Source organism: Phocoena sinus, chromosome 11 (assembly GCF_008692025.1).
Source record: "Phocoena sinus isolate mPhoSin1 chromosome 11, mPhoSin1.pri, whole genome shotgun sequence".
NCBI lineage: Eukaryota > Metazoa > Chordata > Mammalia > Artiodactyla > Phocoenidae > Phocoena > Phocoena sinus.
In genome coordinates this window covers 84,536,500-84,557,943 of record NC_045773.1, presented here as the reverse complement: position 1 = coordinate 84,557,943, position 21,444 = coordinate 84,536,500, and the positions used below count along the sequence as shown (strand labels likewise).

The 21,444-nt window shown below is 38.1% G+C and overlaps 1 protein-coding gene across 2 annotated transcripts in view; it reads right to left on the bottom strand.

Moving 5' to 3' along the window:
• Positions 1–21,444, bottom strand: part of DCDC2 (doublecortin domain containing 2) — a 157,663-nt gene that overhangs the window by 103,963 nt on the left and 32,256 nt on the right. For both annotated transcript variants that reach the window (XM_032650284.1, XM_032650285.1), the window contains 4 exons: positions 8,356–8,432; positions 8,092–8,223; positions 3,491–3,637; positions 1,370–1,424 (listed from right to left, as the gene is read on the bottom strand). In XM_032650284.1, coding sequence (XP_032506175.1) covers positions 1,370–1,424; positions 3,491–3,637; positions 8,092–8,223; positions 8,356–8,432 — 411 coding nt within the window. The remainder of the gene's footprint in view (positions 1–1,369; positions 1,425–3,490; positions 3,638–8,091; positions 8,224–8,355; positions 8,433–21,444) is intronic.

The following is a 21,444-nucleotide window of genomic DNA, read 5'->3' as shown; positions in this document are numbered from 1 at the left end:
CGCCACCAGGGAAGCCCTCCTTTTCTCATTTTTAAATGCAATAACAACAGTACCTGCCTCATGGAGTTAGGGTTAAATAAATCACATCTGTAAAGCCCTTGGCATGGTGTTGAACCCTCGAGTGTTCACTAAATATCAGCCCAAATTATTGTTTCTCCGTGCGCTCATCTCTGCTCCTTTCTCCACACTGTCCTTTCTATCTCCCTTTCCTCTCACTAACCTTCACCCGAATCTTAAACAGTCCTCAAAGGCACAGCTCAGATTCAACTTCCTCCATGTACTTTGGCCAATGCACGTTGATTCCTTTTGTCTCATTCCTTCTGTATACCTATCTCAGCACATATTTTATATTTAGCTTTAGCTTGTTAGTTACCTTTTCAAACTATTTTCTCTATTTCAATTAGACTGTAAGTTTCTTGAGGGCAAGAGCTTTGTCATAAATAGTACAGTAGTTACAGCGAATGAGTGGGTATGTCTGTTGTTTGTTATACTGAGATCAGCACTATTTCTTCACACAAAATTATTTTTCTTTTTCAAGAATTTCACATGGTATTACAGAAAGGGGGGAGGGGAAGAAATATCTAAATCATCATTAGGAGACAGTATCATTGCCCAGCAGCCACCTGTTTTACAAAACACCAGTGTAAGCGTTTTCCTTATTTAATTCAGAAAGGGGAAATGTCAGATCACTTCTGACCACTACAGGTCAGGAAGTTCAACCAAAAGAGTAGAAAGAAGTTTCAGCCAAGAAGACCTGTCAAAGCAATACTCCAGCATGACATGAAACTCACCTCCATGAGGGGGTACAGACAAAAAATACAAATAGGTTAAGAAGTTACCTACTAAATACTTGTCACAGTTCCCATATAATGGGTATTTAGTAGACATTTGCTGAATTAACAAATAAATGAATGAATGATGGATGGAAAAGATTCTGATAAGGAGCTAAATATTTGGAATGATTCTCAATCTTTTAAAGGAAGATAACTGAGGATTACTATTCTGTTACAAAAACTTTCTTTTCAGTCTTGGTCAGTGACAGAAAACAAGACTGGGCAGACCACTGGTGTGACGTAATACAGCATTTCTTCTCATTTGTGTATCACTGCCTAGATTTCAACCATGGTGTAAATTTTATCAGGTCTGTATATTAGGAAAAAGATATTTTGAAATCCATATTTTAATAATGTTAGCTCTCCTTTAGAAACTTAGTTGTAACATTAATGTTCTAGTGTTGTTTCACATAATTGCTTATATACCACAAGGTGGCTAAGTTTCATTTCTTCGAATTTAATTGAAACCCAAAGGACAGTCTCTGTGTATCATACAGAAATATAGAACATTAATGAGTAAAGCATCTGATACTTACACTCCCTTTAGACCTTCTGGATCCTACAATAGGAGGTAGTGAAGAGGCTTTCTGACTGCGGAAACAAATTGCAATTTAGAAATCTGAGCATTATTTACAAATAATATATAAGGCAAGATAATCGTCATCTCAATTTGTCATCCTGACATGGAACTCAACTACTTACTGACATCAGTATTTCACAAAAAGTCCCATAGACGTTCCCAGTTTCACAAAGACCACCATAACATTTCCAAATTCCATTCCAAAAGACCTTTAGTGTTTTCTTGTATAGTATTTTTTAATATTATTTTTTTAATTTATTTTTGGCTGTGTTGGGTCTTCGTTGCTGCGCACGGGCTTTCTCTAGTTGCAGTGAGCAGGGGCTACTCTTTGTTGCCGTGCGCGGGCCTCTCATTGTGGTGGCTTCTCTTGTTGCGGAGCACCGGCTCTAGGCACGCAGGCTTCAGTAGTTGTGGCACGTGGGCTCGGTAATTGTGGCTCGCGGGCTCTAGAGTGCAGACTCAGTAGTTGTGGTACACGGGCTTAGTTGCTCCAAGGCATGTGGGATCTTCCCGGACCAGGGCTCAAACCCATGTCCCCTGTCTTGGCAGGCGGATTCTTAACCACCGTGCCACCAGGGAAGTCCCTCTGGTATAGTATTTTAATTGATGCTTACAAATAAATTTAGTACTGTCTTAAGTTTTTTCATAGCATTTTAAATCAGATCTCTAAATTTTCTATTTGCATTTCAAAAAATCATTTCCCAAGCCGAGTGATGATTTTGCCAGATGGCATTTAAAACTATAAATTTCCATAGTTTTTATCATGTCTATAATGTCTGCCTCTGATAGAAGCATAGAATAGTAAAACACTGGCATGTCTATTCAGGGAGTTTCTAAACCAGTCATTCTCATCAAAAAGTAAAAAATTCTCTTCGGCTCTAAGAGTAAGTTATTTCCCAGATGTTTCTATTATAGGAAAAGATCCATCTTAAAACCCAACCCATCTTGAAACCTAACCCTCTCTGAAAATAAGGAGGCCACAGAGATAAAGGTAAATCTTACTAATCTGTCTGAGAGAGGCTACCATGAGCTACCTTTCTCGCTGCCATCAAGTACAAGCTCTTACTGCAGTGTGTACTGCAACGCCCAGCAGCCTAACCCAGTATTGTTTAGCAAAGGTTGTGAAGGATTTGATTTCATGGATGGGTAAGGATGGTTAGCAGTAAGTCTGCTTGCTACTTCAAACACCACCCCTGAAATTCCATTTCATCTATTCTTATGAAACCCTTGGTTAGCCTCTCCATCAAGCTACACAGATTGCAAATTAATGGAGAACAGATTGGTGATATTCTGCTCTATCTCTGCCACAAATCACCCACCCTAGCAGAGGACAACTACAAAAAGTCAATTTTCTAGCAAAGTGGACACAGAAAAGCAGCAGAGATGGATTGCAATGCACCATGAGCAAGCCAAACGGGCCCTGCATCCAGGGCTGGGGCTCTTCATGAAAATGCATGCCTCGGCGTCCATCCACTGGGCTGAAATAAGGCATTCTTCACAAATATATGACATCTCATAGAGGAAAATGGTCCACTGTGCACTGTGTGTAGTTAATAGTGTAATCTTTAAAATTTTGCGTGTAATAATTACACACCCAGCCATTCTACTTATTTGTACAAAAGGAACTATATCATTTTTATATTTTACTATTTTTATTTTTTAAAGTAGAAAATATTCATTTTTAATGACCTTTAGAAGTTTCTCTACGCACCAAGTGAAAAGTTATTCCGTCTAGCTAACCAGTTAAGATGCTATTAAAACTTCTAATAACGTATGCTGTTTAGAAGCTTACTGCCCTGTATCTTTTTCACAAAAATAAGTCTTCATTATAAATTCGTAAGTGAATGGTAAAACAATACTATATAGTCTATCATGGATTCCTCAAAATTATATTTTCATGCAATAGTTCTCAATCTCCAATCATGGCAAAATAAACACCGATCAATTCATTTCATACATGCTTTCCACTTTAACTGATAAACAAGATTCTATAAAATAGACCAGTGGTCAGCATAAGACTCAATGCTATTTCAAGTGATAATTAAAATGTGAGAAGTGAATGAGGATGCAAACTTACCCGTAAGGCCTTCTCATCGTTGACTTGTCAAAAAGTAATTCACTGTAAGGCAATTTCTTAAACTTATCTCTGCCGACAGCCACGTAAAACTGCCCATTCTCCAACTCTGCCCCACTCTCAATCAGTTTTCCTTCTAAAGTATAAAGTCTGCCAAAATATGAATGCCAGCGATTAAAATTTTAACAAGCATTGCAAGAACTGCTTAAAATCACAGAGTCAATTAAAAACCCTGTTCTTAAGTTGGCTCATTCGTTACTATGCTAATTACTGAATTATAAATGCTTCAAAGTCATTAGACTCAGCTAAATGCCATTGCTATAATGCAGATGCAGTTACTCTCTAGCTGTACAGTGTTTCATCCCAAGAAACCTGACAATCTAACATAATGATCCCCTATTGCTGCCCTATTTAGATTTTAGAGGGAAAGAATTAACTTGTAGAGAACGTTGTGCTTTAAATGAAGCTCGGCTTCCACTGAAGTTTGATTCTTCTACTTATATTCTGTGAGCACCTTTAAAATTCATTTTCTTAATGCATTGGTCAGGTTGACAAGCCACTTACTGCATTCCATGCAAGAGCAGCCCTCAGCCAAAATTTTACATCCAAGCACACAGAACTGGGTCAGAAAACAAGAGGTGAGAGGGCAGGCGGTAAAAGAACCCATTGCTAGTATTAATGATGCAGAACTGCATAGCGTTCATGCTTCCTTTCTTTTTTCTTTTGCCTTCCCTCATCTTCCCAGAATCAAGGGATTTCACAAGAACTTCCCTTTACTGTAAAACTGCTGCCGCAAACTACAATATGTTACTTATTAAAAGAACAGTGATAACTTTGCTAGACGATTTAAAGTGTCCACAGAACTTGTTTAAAGAACAAGAAAAAACAGACTATTAGAAAACTACACCACAAAGACAAGGCATGTCTTTGAAGGTGATAAACAAAAGAGTTAGTAACTGGAAGGGTTTTAAGATAATAACTTTTAAGATTCTCAGACTTCTTATATTATATAATTAAGGGCAGTGATAGTTGCCATTGACCTGTCTACTTGTTTACTGATTATGTGCATGGCCATATCATATGGAGTCAAGAAGTAAAACAAAAACAGCCACCAAACCCCCTAAAATGTGTTAGTACTGAGTTGGTATAAAGATGTTAAAGTCTTTCTTTATAATGTAATTCTATCCCTCAAAGTCTAAATACCAACACTTAACCCAGATATCTGGACTTCCTACCTTGACCTACACCAGGGTTGCTGAACATTATTGACATTCTGGACCTGATAATTGTAGGAGAGGTGGGGAGGCTGTCCTGGGAATTGTAAGAAGTCAACAGCACCTTTGGCCTCTACGTACAAGATGGTAGATGGTAGCTGCCCCTATTCCCTGTGGCTCCGGACACTGCAAGCATCCCCTAGTGGCAAAATTGCCCTGGTTGAGAACAACTGGCCTAGATCCAGTTATTCTTCTTTCATTTTCCATCAAAATAGGAAGATCTGAATCAGTAGTTAACTTTTTTTTTTTTTTTTTTTTTTTTGCTGTACGCGGGCCTCCCACTGTTGTGGCCTCTCCCGTTGCGGAGCACAGGCTCCGGACGCGCAGGCTCAGCGGCCATGGCTTACGGGCCCAGCTGCTCCGCGGCATGTGGGATCTTCCCGGACCGGGGCACGAACCCGTGTCCCCCGCATTGGCAGGCAGACTCTCGACCACTGCGCCACCAGGGAAGCCCAGTAGTTAACTTTTATAGCTAGAAATTAAAAGGCAGCCAAGTTGTGACTCTGGAAACAGCCAAAATTTGACTGGTTTCCTCAACAGGTAGGTAAAAGATACTGAATAAATTCTAGCCTGTGATTTGAGCCTTCTTTTATATGACTCTTGTTGACCTGCTTTCTTACTGTGCTACAAAGCACAAGAATCATAAACAAGGAGTTGAACCAATTTGTGTGGGATGTTTTTGATATATATACTGATGCACAGGGAGGGTCCAACCCTTCCTGCTCTGTTCTGTTAAGGGAGGGTAGGCGTGTCCCAAGTAAGCAGCAACCAAATCTCATTCATGTCTGGCATTACAGTAAGAATTAAGCTTCTCCAAGTATTCAGGTGTTCAGGGGACATATAACTATATTCTCATTTCTGTATTTGTTCTGGAATGTATTTTATTTCTATGTATCAATTTGTTCATATCAATATATGTATGAATAGGTGTATCTGGGCATGCAATTGCGTGTATGTATCTTTGTGTGGTTCATATTATTTATGGAGTGGGTTTACATCTATGTATGTGTCAAAAGACAAAACTATATATCTTTTAAAAAATATCAGTGTATAACTGTTGAGATCTGCCTTTACTCCTGATGCCAAAATGAAGTCCAAAAGGATCAAAGGTTTAAATGAAATTTAAAATTTGAAAGACTGAAACATGGGAGAATATTTTTATAATCTCAGAGTGAAGAAGCCCTAAGCTAATCATAGAACCTAATGATCATAATGAAAGATTGAAAATTTGACTGCATCAAAATTCATCATATCTGTGTGCAAAAAGAAACATAGAGTTATAAAAATACAAATTGGAAACATATTTAAATATGAAAACATATATAAAACTCATATATGAGAAAGGGCTAATTTCTGTAATATATAAAGAGTCCCTATAAATCAATAAAATAAATGTGCAAAGGCCATGAGAGATATATATTCATATTCATATGTAATAAATATGTTCATTCATATATAATGGGAGATAAATGTATGGCATTTATTTACAGACTAGCTTGGTAGTTAACAGCACAGGCTCTGGAGCAGACTGCCTACTAGGTTTGAATTCCAGCCCTTCTACTCGTTACCTGAATAATCTTGGGCAAGTAAATTTCCCCCTCTATGTCTCATGTTTCATGTCTATTAAAAGAGAATAATAGAACTAGTCACTCATAAGGTTGATGAGTTAATTAAGTTAAAAATGTAAAACACTTGTAATAATGACTCGCACACAAGAAATGATCAGTGATGTTGTTGTTGCTGTAGTATATTAAATAAATAAAATTCAAGAAACAATGAAATACTACTTTTACCAAGACAAAATGTTTGTTAGTTTTATAGTATAGATGAGAGCATGAAAAACAGGCCCTCTCATGCACTTTTGGTAAATTAGTACAGACTCTTTGGAAGACAGTTGGCTGTATCTATCAAAATTTAATAGCATTCACCACTTGATACAGCAATTCAACTTTCATCTCTTAATAAACTCTGCTTAGATACAAAAATATGCACTGTAATAGCAAAAGGCTGAAAATGACCGAAATTTCCATCAAGAGGAGACTGTTAAATAGATTAAGGTACACCCATAAAATGGAATATTTTGTAATCGTTAAACACAATAAGATAGATCTATTTGTGCTGATAAGAAAACTGTCCAAGATTTTTTGTTACAGGGAAAAAAGCAAGGTGTATTTACATATTTATTCATATGTGTGTGTGTTCCCATTTGTGTTTCTATGAACTCCAGTTTCCATCCTGCAATGATGCAGAAAAGTACTGGAAAGAAAGACTGGGGAACCTGAGGTGGGAGAAATCGTTTTTATTTATATTTTTGCCCTATTTGAATTTTTTACCACATGTGAAGTATTACACTTTCAATTAAAACAATTATATTTAAAATCACAATGGTTGTGAAACTATGTATACTAATGTATGTAAATATGCATACATTAATCTGTACCCACATTTAACTGAAAAACGTACAACCATCTGAGAGCTTATTTTACCCTATATGTCTATAGTGTTCTCTACCAGTGGAGTATGTTAGAGAGACTGGGTGAGGATAATATTCAAGAATAACTACCAGAAAACTCTTCACTGGATTTCAAATATTTGTGTGTCACATATTATATATAATCTCTGTACATGTCTATATTATTTGTAACCTTCCCACCTATGAGATAATAAATAAGTGAGCCTCCATCAAGGTATAGTTTCATAGGCTTCACAACTTAAAAGCCATGACTTTAATCTTCACTTAAATATTAGAACTTGAGAAAAATGTTTTTGATTTCTCAGGTTTAGGCAACCCCACTTAATTATCCTCTCTAACTTGCCTCCTTCCTAAACCCACTAATACCTCCTGATGTCTGATTTTTTTACCTGAGGCAAATAATTTGGACCATCAGATAATTATAAATATCTCCTAAAGAAAAGGACAGTTATTTAAGAGTCAAGAAGCTGGCTCACTCAAAAAAAAAAAAAAAAAAAGTCCTTCTCAAATAAAGCAATGCTGATGCTTGCCTATTCGCTGTAAATCAAAAGAAAAAAATAGTTAATATTTGTTGATGTGCTCTATGTGCCAAAGAGTATATAAACAGTTAATATTTGTTGAGAAGTTACTATTTGCCAAGTACTGTTCTAAGCTCTTTATACAGATTAACTCCTTCCTAAAACAACTCTACAAGGTATGAACAATTATATACCCATTTTACAGATAGAGAAACTGAGGCATATAGAGCCTAACCGGTGAGCTGAAATTCAAATCTAGGGGCCAGTGACTCCAGAGCCTCTTGGGAATTTCCTCAGCAATTCTGAAACCCATCCACTTGCAAGATTAATTTGACATACCTGTGGACAGCCCCACTCCTCAGAGTTATTTTTTCCGTGACCATTTGTAGTACATGATCCCACTGATTCAAGGCTTTTCTAGGGATGAGGAGTCTAGAAGCTGGGTTTATAAGGTCTCCATTTGCAATCAAGCTGGAAAAAAAGAAAAGCCAGTGAGCCAAACCGTTTGACACAGTTATGCCTTTAAAACTACAAAATAAATCCCAACCCAAAAGGAAACCACCACCTCAATTTTAACTCAAAATGTAAAGGGCTCCAACTTACAAGATAGCGCAGGGTTCCAGAAGCGGTTTTCTAAAGCGAGCTGACACATTGATCCTGCTGTGGATTACTGGTTTTACCTTCAAAAGCAAAGAAATACAAATCACCGAGCTTATGAAATACAAAGCACCGAGTGCTTTTTTATTTTTCCCCCTATGAGGAAAAATTACAGGTTTCCAGGGAACTGGCTGAGACCTGTGCTGCCTTGGTTAAAACCTTGCTTTTTTTCCACTTACATAAACACTCTGGGCTCACCCTCTATAGATGGCATGTTGCCTTAACAGAGCTCCAAAGAAAAATTTCACTTAAGCCCTGGGCATACTGCTCATGGTCTGTGCCAACAACAGAAACTGTTGAGCTATTATGAGAATTTTAAGGCAACTTTTTTAAGCAATTACTTTCTGTAAAACAAAAATAAAATAATAAAATAAAATAATCCTATAAAATCTTGAACTCCCAAGTGTCCTCCCCCTCCAGCCACAACATAGTGTTTGGTCATCTCCCCTCATCCGCCTGCTGCCTAGAGTTTCTGGGTCCCCACCAGGCACTTGACCCCATTCTAGTTTCTTGAGACTGACTTCATCAACTTTTCTCGACTTCACTTCTTCCTCTATCCACCAGCCAGACTCTGACCACCACCCTCCATTCCCGAACCCCTTGCATCTGGGTAGGTCTGGTCATCTTTCCGGCTCCTTTTGCTTCCAGGGTCCAGGCTGTTGTACCGAGAACCACATGGCCCCTCAGGCACCTTGGCCTGAGACAAGGCTTTGGCATCGGCCAACCCTGTCCTCCTCCCAAATCAACTACTTCTTACATTTCCCACAGTGAACTGTCCAAATCCCTACCTTTCATCCTAAATCCTAAAATCACACTCCAGGCACACTCACTCTCAGTTTCCCTCCAAACTTCAAGAAAATAAAGGCCAACAGGCATGAAGGCTTTCAACCTCCCTTCCCTCCATAACCCACTTCATCTACATCTTCACCACTTTTCTCCTTTGCTGCCTGTCTCAGGAGAAGGATCCTTATCCCTTTACAAAGCTAAGCCCCCATCTTGATTTTATCCCCTGCTGCCTCTACTTGCTCCATTAAATAGCTAGGACCCTTCACCCCCATCTGGTGTCTTCAATTTCTCCCTTGACACTTCGGCCCTTTCTCTCCTCTTCATCATTCCTCTTCCTAATTCCTCCCACCCTATCCTCTCCTCAGTCTTCTGCTATCTGGTTTCCACTGAAAGATATATCCCAACTCTTAAGCTTGGCCTAACAAGGACCCCCATGACCAACCACTGCTTCCGTGGTTCCCTCATCTCCCACTAACACTCCTTCCTCCCCAGCCCCTAGTTGTGACTTTAGGTCAAACCAGCCTACCTTCCTCCATTAATCATCAAAACTATGCCCTGAATAAGTACTTACTATTTAACCCCATTTTACAAATGAAGAAACTGGAGCTTAATTAATTTGCCTAAAATCACACATACTAAGGGGCAGGGTTGTCCATACAAGTGAACCACTATTTGCTTTGCACTTTGGTAGTTATTCTAGAGATAAATATTAACCCTAAATAATTTATGGGGCTCTCTCTTCAATCAAATTATGCCATTTTGAGAAGAACAAGCGGTAGAATTCTTCTTGACTCTCCAGTGCCTAAAACAACACTTGGCAATGCCTGCTAGTTGAACAATAAATGTTTATTGAAATTTAATTAAAAGAGACTCTAATTTAGAGTAAAAAATTTTTAATCAATCACAATAATTTTTTTTGCATTTTAAACCCAGAGATTCTTGGCCCTAAGCTAATATTTGCAGTGATGTTGACTTTTTAAAAAAAAAAGTTTAACAGATAATATATGCACCTGACCAATATTCAAGTGGTAAAATGGAGCATACAGTGAAAAGGAAGAATCTTTCCCATTCCTGTCCCCCAACCACAAAGCTGCAACCAGAATTAGCAATATTCATTCAAAGGCGGCCTATACCTACATATACATATTGTCTTATGTGAACATTTTATACATGTAATTTTTAAACACAGGGATAACTTGCTGTACCCATTCTCCTGCACCTTGCTTTTTTCATTTAACAATTACCGTGGCAGTTGTTCCATGCTGGTAGTTACAGTAAGGGTTGCTTCATTCTTTGTAATAGCTGTGTATATTCCACACCATGGATGTGCCATAATTTATTTAACCTGTCCCTCAGTGACAATCCTGTTGGTTGTTTCTAAATTTTGCTGTTGCAAATAATGCCATGATAGGTTTCCTCGTAAATATCTATTTGCATAAATATGTAAGCATTTCTGTAGAATAAATTATTAGAATTGAGAATTTGCTGAAATAAAGAAGAGGCAGTTTTTTCAGTTTAATGGCATGTATTGCAAGCTTACTTTTGATTGATCCCAAGGGTCCCTTGATTTATTTAGTTCATACTATAGCATAAGAAAATAGATTCGATTTCCAAGGAATAAAGTTTTGTGGCCAGGGTTGTAGTTTATAGCACCTTGGATGACTACAAATCCCTCTCCCAGCAGATTTGCTTCTTCTTAAGGCTTAGCTTGTTTAACTGCAAATGAGTCTTTGCCTGTGTGAAGGACAGGCCTTTCTGATTCTGCATCTATGCTGATAGTATCTGCTTCGTGAAATCCTCCCCACCTCTTAATACTGACTCCCTGGCCACTGAACTTAAAGCTTCTGCCACATGCCTGGTTCTCTATTGCCCTTCCCTGCCTTTTTGTTTTTTTTAATAGCACTTACCATCATCTATCATATTGTACATTTTACTTATCTGGTTTTTAATTTATTGTCCCTACTGTTACTTTGTAGTTACCCTCAATATTAACTAGTAATGTATTGAGCACATACGTCATACCAAATGTTATTTTTTCAAATGTCTTTCCTTCCAACCTTGATTGCTTAATACCCTGTTAGATTGTTGAATTAAAGATGAAGGTGAACACATTAGACAAACAAATAACTTGGAAACTCCTGTTGAGCTGCCTGATATATGCTATTTTTCTTTCGCGCATACATGTCTATAGTTATTATATACAGAAATTCACAAATAGATGATTTTTTAAATAATTATATAACTTTATTCTGAGTCTGTAAGTTGTTGCTTGAATTAAATTAAACCATCTGTCTTGAATAAGTTGTTTTCCTCATTCAGTATGACAAAAATACTCTCCAAATGTTCATGATTAACCAGCTGAACTGAAGATTAATCCTAAATATATATTTCTTTGAGTCATTTTAGTTAAAATAACTAAATCAGTCTGTTTCCAGATATACTAATAAAAGAATTTGAAAAAATAATCCAAGTAATATGTTTGAACTGAAAAAAAAATGTAAGACCATTGTATAAAACAATTAGGACTTTTGAGGGGAAAAAATACCATTTTTCATTAAAAATGCATTTTTCTAATTGGCTTTTTTTTTTTTAATAAATTTATTTTTGGCTGCATTGGGTCTTCATTGCTGCACACGGGTTTTCTCTAGTTGCAGCGAGCGGGGGCTGCTCTTCGTTGTGGTGCACGGGCTCTAGGCGCGCGGGCTTCAGTAGTTGTGGAACACGGGCTCAGTGGTTGTGGCTCGTGGGCTCTAGAGCGCAGGCTCAGTAGTTGTGGCACACAGGCTTAGTTGCTCCGCGGCATGTGGGATCTTCCCGGACCAGGGCTCGAACCCATGTCCCCTGCATTGGCAGGCGGATTCTCAACCACTGTGCCACCAGGGAAGCCCTCTAACTGGCATTTTAAATAATAACTTAAATCACAAAATAATTAAACAAATCAACTACATATAAGGGGAGCTTTCCCAGAGCCCTTATCAGTGATTAAGTGTTGGTCACTTGGTGCTAATCTAGAGACACTGTAGCTTAGATACGGGAAACATAATAATCAATTAGAATATATTTTTAAAACACGTACATTTTCTTATTAGGCTGTACACTTTCCCTTGCCCTTTGAAAATAAATAATGTTTGAAATATGAGAATAATGTGAAGTAGCAACACACCTGGTTATGGAGGGATGGACCCCAAAGGATTGAGTATGAGGTACTCCCACTCAGACCCCTGTATACCAGGAATGCCTTGCTGGTGAGCATCCTGACCAGTGTTAGGTGTAATCTGTGACTATGGAACCAAATCAACTGAAAAGGCATCAATGCAAAACTCGAACATTCATTGTGGACTCAGCAGAGATCATACTCCCGGTTGGCTTTGTCAGTTAGTGAGGGAACCACCGCCAGGAAAAGCAGAACATGCTTATAGCTGACCTCTAACCTTGATTCTGCACTGGGTTCAACGTTGTCTTGGAAAACCCAGTTTATTTGGATATTGAGAAGTAGGTTAGCCTGGTGAATCAGAAAGGAGTCACTCCCTGAGTAGAAATTAGACAGCTGGATGGATAGATAGATAGATTAAATATTTGGCTAACATTTTTCTTGGAAATATTTCAAAGTCAAAGAGGGCAAAAGTGACTTAAGCATGTTCACTCTGCTAGAATGGGATGAGCCAGGTCTTTGAATATAAATCACATGCACCTTTCAATATATCACTCTGCCTCTGGTATCTTATTTAGATTGTGTTTATGTCACAGATGGCTATACCAAAAAACAAACAAACAAACAAAACCCAACAACAAACAAAAAAAACGTTATGTGAATTTGACAAGTCTAAGTATATAATTTAACTCAAGTTCACAAATTCCACGTGACACTTGGACAGTATCACAGCTGGGTCAAATTCAAGGTAAAACCTGCATGACTTAAAAACATGAATTTTTATTTAAAAAAATAAACTCAATGAAACTAAAATTGTTGTGAAAATATATATTTGGATTAATAAGAACAAGATCTACAAACTGAGGAACTGACTAAAGGTCTGAAATTCTGAACTCCAGGACTCATTGCCAATTCAACACCTCACACCTCATTTTCTTGCTCTGTAAAAACAGAGATAATCCTGCTAAACTAGCCCAAAGGGATGTTCCATGAACTAATTAATGAAGTGGCAATACCATTCTCTGGGGCTGCTAAGGCTGAATGCTTCAGGTCTACCTGCCTCAAATCTCAGCACTCACCACCTCTTGAAACCCTAGGCCAAGTAAACCAAAGTCGGTCTAAGAACCTGAGGAAATGATGCCTTTAAACGACACCATCATGAAAATCTAATAACCACTGATCTCTTGTAAAAACTCCTGATACATTTTAAAAATTCAATTTTAAATTGCTTTTTAAAAACAAAATCACATGGGCTTCCCTGGTGGCGCAGTGGTTAAGAATCCGCCTGCCAATGCAGGGGACATGGGTTTGAGCCCTGGTCCGGGAAGATCCCACATGCCGCAGAGCAACTAAGCCCATGCGTCACAACTGCTGAGCCCGTGAGCCACAACTACTGAAGCCCGGGTGCCTACAGCCTGTGCTCCACAACAAGAGAAGCCACCGCAACGAGAAACCCGCACACAGCAGCGAAGAGTAGCCCCCTGCTCGCCGCAACTAGAGAAAGCCCACGCACTGCAATGAAGACCCAATGCAGCCAAAAATAAATAAACAAAATAAATAAATTTTTTTTTTAAAATCACGTTTTTGTAACTGTCCATATATGATAGACTTAAGCATTTAGGAAAAAAACATACTGAAGCTACTTATTTGCAAAATATAGCCCAACCTACACAAAGAGCCTTCAACTCTATTTTCCTTCACTGCCTTCAGATGAAGTCCACATGTCCTGGACTTGGGTATTTGAGATCACATCTGATCTGGCCCCATCTTTTCACACTCTAACCTCATTTCTCACTATTCTATTGCCTACCCTCCACTCATCTGGATATAATTCTCCTCAGAAATTCCATATCATTTTGTCTGAATCTCCATACAACATTTTTCATAGGTATAACATATTCCCCTTATGTTATCAATATTTTCATGGACTGCATCTCTCTTTTATTTTTTTTAGTAACGAGCCTCATCTATAACTCAAAGATCCATTCATGGCACTTTGGCACTTTGGACATAGAATTCACTCAGTAAATACTTTTTTTAAATTGAAGTATAGTTAATTTACAATGCTGTGTTAGTTTAAAGTGTACAGCAAAGTGATTCATAGATCGATCGAAAGATAGATAATTTTTCAGATTCCTTTCCATTACAGGTTATTATAAAATATTGAGTATAGTTCCTTGTGCTATACAGTAGGTCCTTGTTGTTTATCTATTTGATATATAGTAGTGTGTGTATGTTAATCCCAAACTCCTAATTTGTTTACCCTCCTCTCCTCTATGGTAACCATAAGTTTGTTTTCTATGTCTGTGAGTCTATTTCTATTTTGTAAATATGTTCATTTGTATCATTTTTTTTAGATTTCACATAGAAGTGACATCATATGATATTCATCTTTCTCTGTCTGACTTAATATGATAACCACTTAATATGATAATCTCTAGGTCCATCCATGTTGCTGCAAATGGCATTATTTCAGTCTTTTTTGTGGCTGAGTAATATTCCATTGTGTGTGTATATGTGTGTGTGTGTGTGTGTGTATACATTTTCAGTAAATACTTTAATTAAACAAAATTGGGACCAATGTTTTTGAGCACATACCATGCCCAGAATTGTATCACTTTCCACATGTTACCTTGACTTTTTGTAATATCTTTATGTTACTTATTTTCAAATAAGTTTACAACTGTAAAACACAACAGAATTTATAAAATGCTTTCACACTTATAGTGATGTTTGTTCCTCAAAATAATATTATAAAGTTAGTATTATTCCAGTTGTATAGAAAGGAAAAGATGAGCCTCTCCACCCCTCAAGGTCACACAGTAAGCAAAGAAGCAGTCACATGAGTCCACTTCTGATTCCCAGTGCAGGGTTCATTCCTACTGCTAATGTTGCCCAAGACAGAAATTGGCCACTAGCAGAAATAGTAGATACATATTTGTACCCATTTAAGTAAGAGCTTTCTTGAATTATATACAACTGAATATCTGTAAACATTTATAAATATAGGCATATCTAGACCACCCTTATTCAGTGGTTCCAGTATCTTCTCAAGACCACCCAAGTTCCTCTCCCCTTCACTGCTACCTGCCAACTATTCTTTACAATGATCATATCAGTATAATTTATGGAACTCCAATGGAATGAAAACTGAAATCTGTTAACCCCCTGAAATTTTAGAAATTCCAGAAAGGCATGGTGGCTAAATCACCCCAGCCACTGAAATATTTTCATCAGCATTGTTATATAGTAATAAAAAATTCCAACCACTCTAACTTCAGCGACAACCTAGTTATAGGAGATGTCTCTAATTATAATGAACCAGCTGTTTAGAACATTCCCAGAAGGGTCCAATTCGTTTCTATGAGCTGATGCAACCACTCATCTCTACCTGGGTCCTCTACAGGTCCCTGTGTTGTTGTACCCAGTCCAGGGGCTGATACCCAAAGGAAGGGTTACGATTCATCTATCAAGTGTGAATTATCATCTCTTATTCAGAGGGTCATTTTTCTGACAATAATGGATATCTTAGCATCAGTTTGCATATTTGGCTTTTGAACTGTTCTCTAAATGAATGTCTCCCCCTTCATTGAAGTAGGAAAACAAGTCAAAACAAATTCACAAAATGACATGGCTATTCAAAACAGCAAGGTAAAAGATTTCTTTTAAGCTTAAAAGTGACCCAAAAGTTACATGTCATTATATATTTGTCTAAACCCATAGAATATATAACACCACAAGTGAACCCTAATGTAAACTATGGACTGTGGGTGATTAGGATGTGTCAGTGTAGGTTCATTAACTGTAACAAAGTTACCGCTCTTGTGAGACTATGCATGCCTGGGGGCAAGGGCTATATGGGAGATCTCTGTACCTTCCCCTCAATTTTGCTGTGAACCTAAAACGGCTTTAAAACGTAATGTCTAAAAAAATATTTTTTAACTTTTATAAAAGTAACCCAAAAGATAATATACCCATCATTAGTAATACCTTCCTTGAAAAATTCTTAAGTATTCTTAAGCATATATTTAAATGTGTCCATACTGCTAAATCTTTTTGTCTTAAAAAACAAAATGCCCACTAATTTTCATCAAATTCTGAACCATCATATCAATTTCCCAGCATACCACAAATTTTTAAACTATTGGCTTTCTGGTTTAATTTTCTCTCTCTTGCACTTTGTGGAATATTTTGAAAGATCAGATAATCCCAAGCATTCTGAATATATAATGTTAAACCTCACATTTATTAACTTTATTCTAAAATAATTATTTGCAAAGGACACTCTATCTTATAGCAAAACTAAACAGGACTTGAGTCATTTTTAAGGCATTCATAAGTCTGCATGGGTTTCCCTAATGCTATGCTGAAGAGAATAACATGACCCTCATAAAGTTAAAAAATAACCAATTAACCCAAGAGAACTCTTAGGAGTAATTACGGAAACCACTACTAACAAGGCATTGGAAAGAAAAAAAATTTTTTGGATTGTTTGTCTTTTCTTTAATATTCTTCTTTACTTACTACAACTTGCTCTCTATTTCACCATTGTCATTTTTGTTTGGTTTGTCTTCCCAAATGGGATTCTGGTTACCATACCAATCTAGGCAGTGAAATGTAAAATTTCCACTAAGAATGCAGAGCAGCTGGAAGTGTGTACATAACAATGCAAGATGAAAGGTTACCAATGCCGAGCATGCGGGGGCAGAGTACAGCCTCCACCTGCATTTAAATAAGTCATTTAGTCCCCAGGATTCCCACTGAAGAATGTGCCAACTGTACAGGATCTAAATGCTGTCTTTCATAAATACTAAGAAAGCTATTAACATGTCAACGGATGGCAAGAGAAAGTACACTAACATACTTAGCAACTAGTAGTGGTTCACGCACAATGCGCTCAGGGCTCTGTGTGGAGGATTCAGAACTGTGCACGAAGGGCAGAGAGGGCCTCCATTCTCAGTGACTGAGCTTCTGCATAGGGTGGGATGCAGGAGTGAGAGAACCATGTGTGATTAGAAGGTTGGAACTTTCAGTCTTACCTCCCAGACCAATAGGAAGGGAAAAAGAACTGTAGGTTGAATCAATCACCAATGGCCAATGATATAACCAACCATGGCTATGTAATAAAAAAAAAACAAAGGACAGGGTTCTGAGAACTTCTGGGTTGGTGAACACATGGAGATTCCAGGAGAGTGGCCAGCTCAGAGGCATGGAAACTCGGTGCCCTTCTCTAGGCATCTTGCCCTATGCATCTCTCCCATCTGGTTATCCTTTTATAACAAACCAGTAATCTAGTAGGTAAAATGTTTCTCTGAGTTCTGAAAGCCACTCTAGCAAACAAAAAGAGGGGGTCACTGGAACCTTTGATCTATAGCTGGGTCTTCAGAAGCACAGGTAACAACCTGGACTTGAGATTAGCAAGTGGGGGCAGGGGGACAGTCTACCTATCTCCAGGTAGATAGTGTCAGAATTGAGTTGAATTGTAGGACACCCAGCTGGTGTCAGAGAACTGCTTGGTGTGCCGGGGTGGGGGTCGGGGGGGAACCACACATTGTAACTGGAATCAGATCGTTAGGAATATTTTTTGTAATTATAAAATATTAGAAACAATCTAAATGCCCACACATAGGAGAATGGTTGAGAAAAGTATGGTACATCCATACAATGAAGAGCTCTGAAGTTGCAATTAAGAATAAGAATCACCTTTACGTAGATTCCCAGGATATACTGTTAAGTGAAAAACAGCAAAGTGCCAAAGGATAGCACTATAGCGTGGACCCTTCATATAGAAAAGAAAGGAATATAGATATAAAGATAGAGACAGAGGTAGAGATACATATCTGCTCATTTGTGGAAAAAGATAGGATAAAGACAGAAACTAAGGAGAATGGTTTCTTATGGGGAATGGACAAGAACCAGGTATAAAGAATGCAGGACTAGGAACTAAGCAGTAGGAATGGGAGTGGGGCAGGGGGTGAGAGACACTTCTCTCAGTATATCTTTTTGTACAGCTTATGACTTTCAGGACATGGCAAATAATTAAAATCAACCACAATGTTGTGTACCCAAAATAGAACATAAACAGGAACAAATGAACCTAACTGTATTATAATAAATAACACAACCACACTGAAAAAGAGGGCAGTCATCAGTTAGATCCCTTAAACTATAACTTTCTTAATAAATAATATCCTGTAACCTGCCTTCACTAACCAAGCTTGCTATTATTGTTCTTGCAAACTGCACACCTTCCAAGTTTCGCATAGCTTAGACATACATCACAAGACTTCTTTGACCTCCCCCTATAGATAATACCTCTGACATATAATAACTGTTGCTTAAAATGTTTTTCAGGATCATGGAGCTAGTCTTGCCCAGCTCAAACCTGTCAAGACCACCGACCATTCAATGGGGCCTGTACAAGTGTCCGATGGATGACCTTTTGACATCAGAGGGCCAAAAACTCCACCCTCAGATCATGTTAACACTGCCATTTTCTCAACATATATCCCATGAAAAAGCATGTTCAGCCTCCACAGAACACCGATTATTTCACCTTTTTCTTTCCTCCAATCATCTTTCCCCCACACCTCAGACCACCCTGCTCCCTTATCCCATCAATATCCCAAGCCCCTTGCCTTCAGGGAAGTGGATTTGAGATTTGTTCTTGGATCTCCCCCCTTGGCTGCCTTGTGAGTAAAACTTTTCTCTGCTGCAGACCTCAGTGTCTCAGTGTTTGGCTTGCTGTGCATCGGGCAAACGAACCTGGTTCCATAACAAAAGGGATGAGAAAGAAAAAAACTAACCTAAGTAACTTGGGACAATAGTGTCCTTACTGTATACTGGAAAACTAAAGACAAAAAGAACTACACAAATACTGACTCTAGTCAATTAAATGTTTCTCATAGGAGTATGAGGTAGCAATTTTTAAACTATTTTGTAAGTACATTAAAACTGAACAGAGCTTCCCTGGTGGCGCAGTGGTTGAGAGTTCGCCTGCCGATGCAGGGGACACGGGTTCATGCCCCGGCTCGGGAAGATCCCACGTGCCGCGGAGCAGCTGGGCCCGTGAGCCATGGCCGCTGAGCCTGCGCGTCCGGAGCCTGTGCTCCGCAATGGGAGAGGCCACAACAGTGAGAGGCCCGTGTACCGCAAAAAAAAAAAAAAAACTGAACAAATACATGAATATACTGTGGATAATGAGAGTGGGGTTTCCCAGTTGAGAGAAGTAAGTTTCATATAAGGAATGGGAAAGGACAGAATGAACCCTGTGCTTCTGGTGTGGAATTGGAGGTATCAGTATGCACTCAGTTTTTTAAATATATATCTGCATATATACACAGATGGATAGATATAGAAATAAATGTAGGTGTGTGTATTTGCATATATACATATATTTTCTAGCTCTGTCTATTGAGAGGCCCTAAAAGCCATGACATCTCAGTAGCAAGGAGCACCCCTAATGTCCAGATATTGGTTTCTAAATACCATTCTCCATTACAATGAACTAGGTTTCTTTGGAGAAGGAGTTGATTCTAAGGGCCAGAGAAGGAAAGATACAAAATGAGCCTGGAACATCTTGTGGTGCTAGAAAGTAATGAAGTGCTCAAAAAAATGTTAGGACCATGTCAAAATGACACAGAAGCCATCTGGAAAGAGTCCCCAGTGGGCAAAGCAGGAATAATTTAAGTAACAAAATGAATAATGATGGTACTGGATTTTAACCAAGAGAATAAAATAAATATCCATGAGTCCATACTGATATAAAGAAATAACTGAACAAATGAATGAACAGATAAATAAATGTGAGAGAAAGGACAACTCTCCCATTCACTAGAATTCCAACTAATAAATGTAGAAGGCACAATGGAAACAGGAAACTATCATTAGGTAAACACCACTGTAATAACTGTTGCAGGCAAGAACCATCCATGGATAATAAAATTGGTGAGTGATATCCTGAATGATGAGAAAAAGTATATTTGCATAGGTTCAAAGTATCTTCCCTCAAGATACTTGTTAATTACAAAGGAAACACAGTAACTTTACAGTGGAGAAAGCTGTTAGAGTCCACCTTAACCAAGAGCTCGAAGCTAGTATCACCAGTAAGAAGACGTATCAGCATTATTTACTCTAACGACAAATACAAATTGAAAGAGGATTAATTCTCGCTGATGAAATCAAGAGATTTCCCTTCCTAACTTTTTCTCAGAGCATTTACTTTAGAAAACTTGCTACTGTAAGCACCTTCTCCTCTCTTTGAAAGGTATGTATAATCTCTTTGAAGATTAAGATAGGCCTTTGTCAACTTTATCACCTGGTAATGTCTTTCTCAAAGACCTAGGATGTAAACATCAAGGGAGATAGCACCCCTATTTCCCACTTTCTGTTGGAGGACAGAAGCCTAATTTCAATGGACACCTTGCTCCAAGTGGTAAGCCTCACCTCCACCTTTCATAAAGATATGAATACTATAGTTTGTTTTTCTTCTGGATAAAGCCAACTAGCTAACACAGATGGTCACCCCAATTACCAGGTGAACTGATGATGAACTGTGTGTGACAAATGGTACTCTCAAGTCCTCACACTTCAGAGCTAGTTATTGTTTATCTTGAAAACATGTACGTATATTGTGGGTGGCACCTGCTTGACTATATAAAAGAGTAAAATGTCTTTCTGGCATTGCAATTTCTTAGATTGCCTGTGATTCACATCATGTTCTAATTTAATGCATATTCAGTAAAGAAAGTGCTTTCTTTCTCTACTACCTTTGAGGAGAGGATTTCGGGATTGAGAGATTTTGTTTTAAATTTCTGGACTGAGGGATTTTGTTTTTAATTATATTTCCCCAACAGTATCTTCTGACATGATGCATTGAACAGGACACAAGATCACCTCCTGGTATTCTTGCCAAAAAATAAATAACCTCAAACCCAATCACAAGAAAACATCAGGCAAACCCAAACTAAAGGACATGCTACAAAATAACTGACCTTCAGAGTTGTGAAGGTCATGAGAAACTGAGGAGCAGTAACAGGTTACTGGAAACGAAGGTAACATGATAAACTAAATGCAGTGTGGGACTCTGGATTGAATCC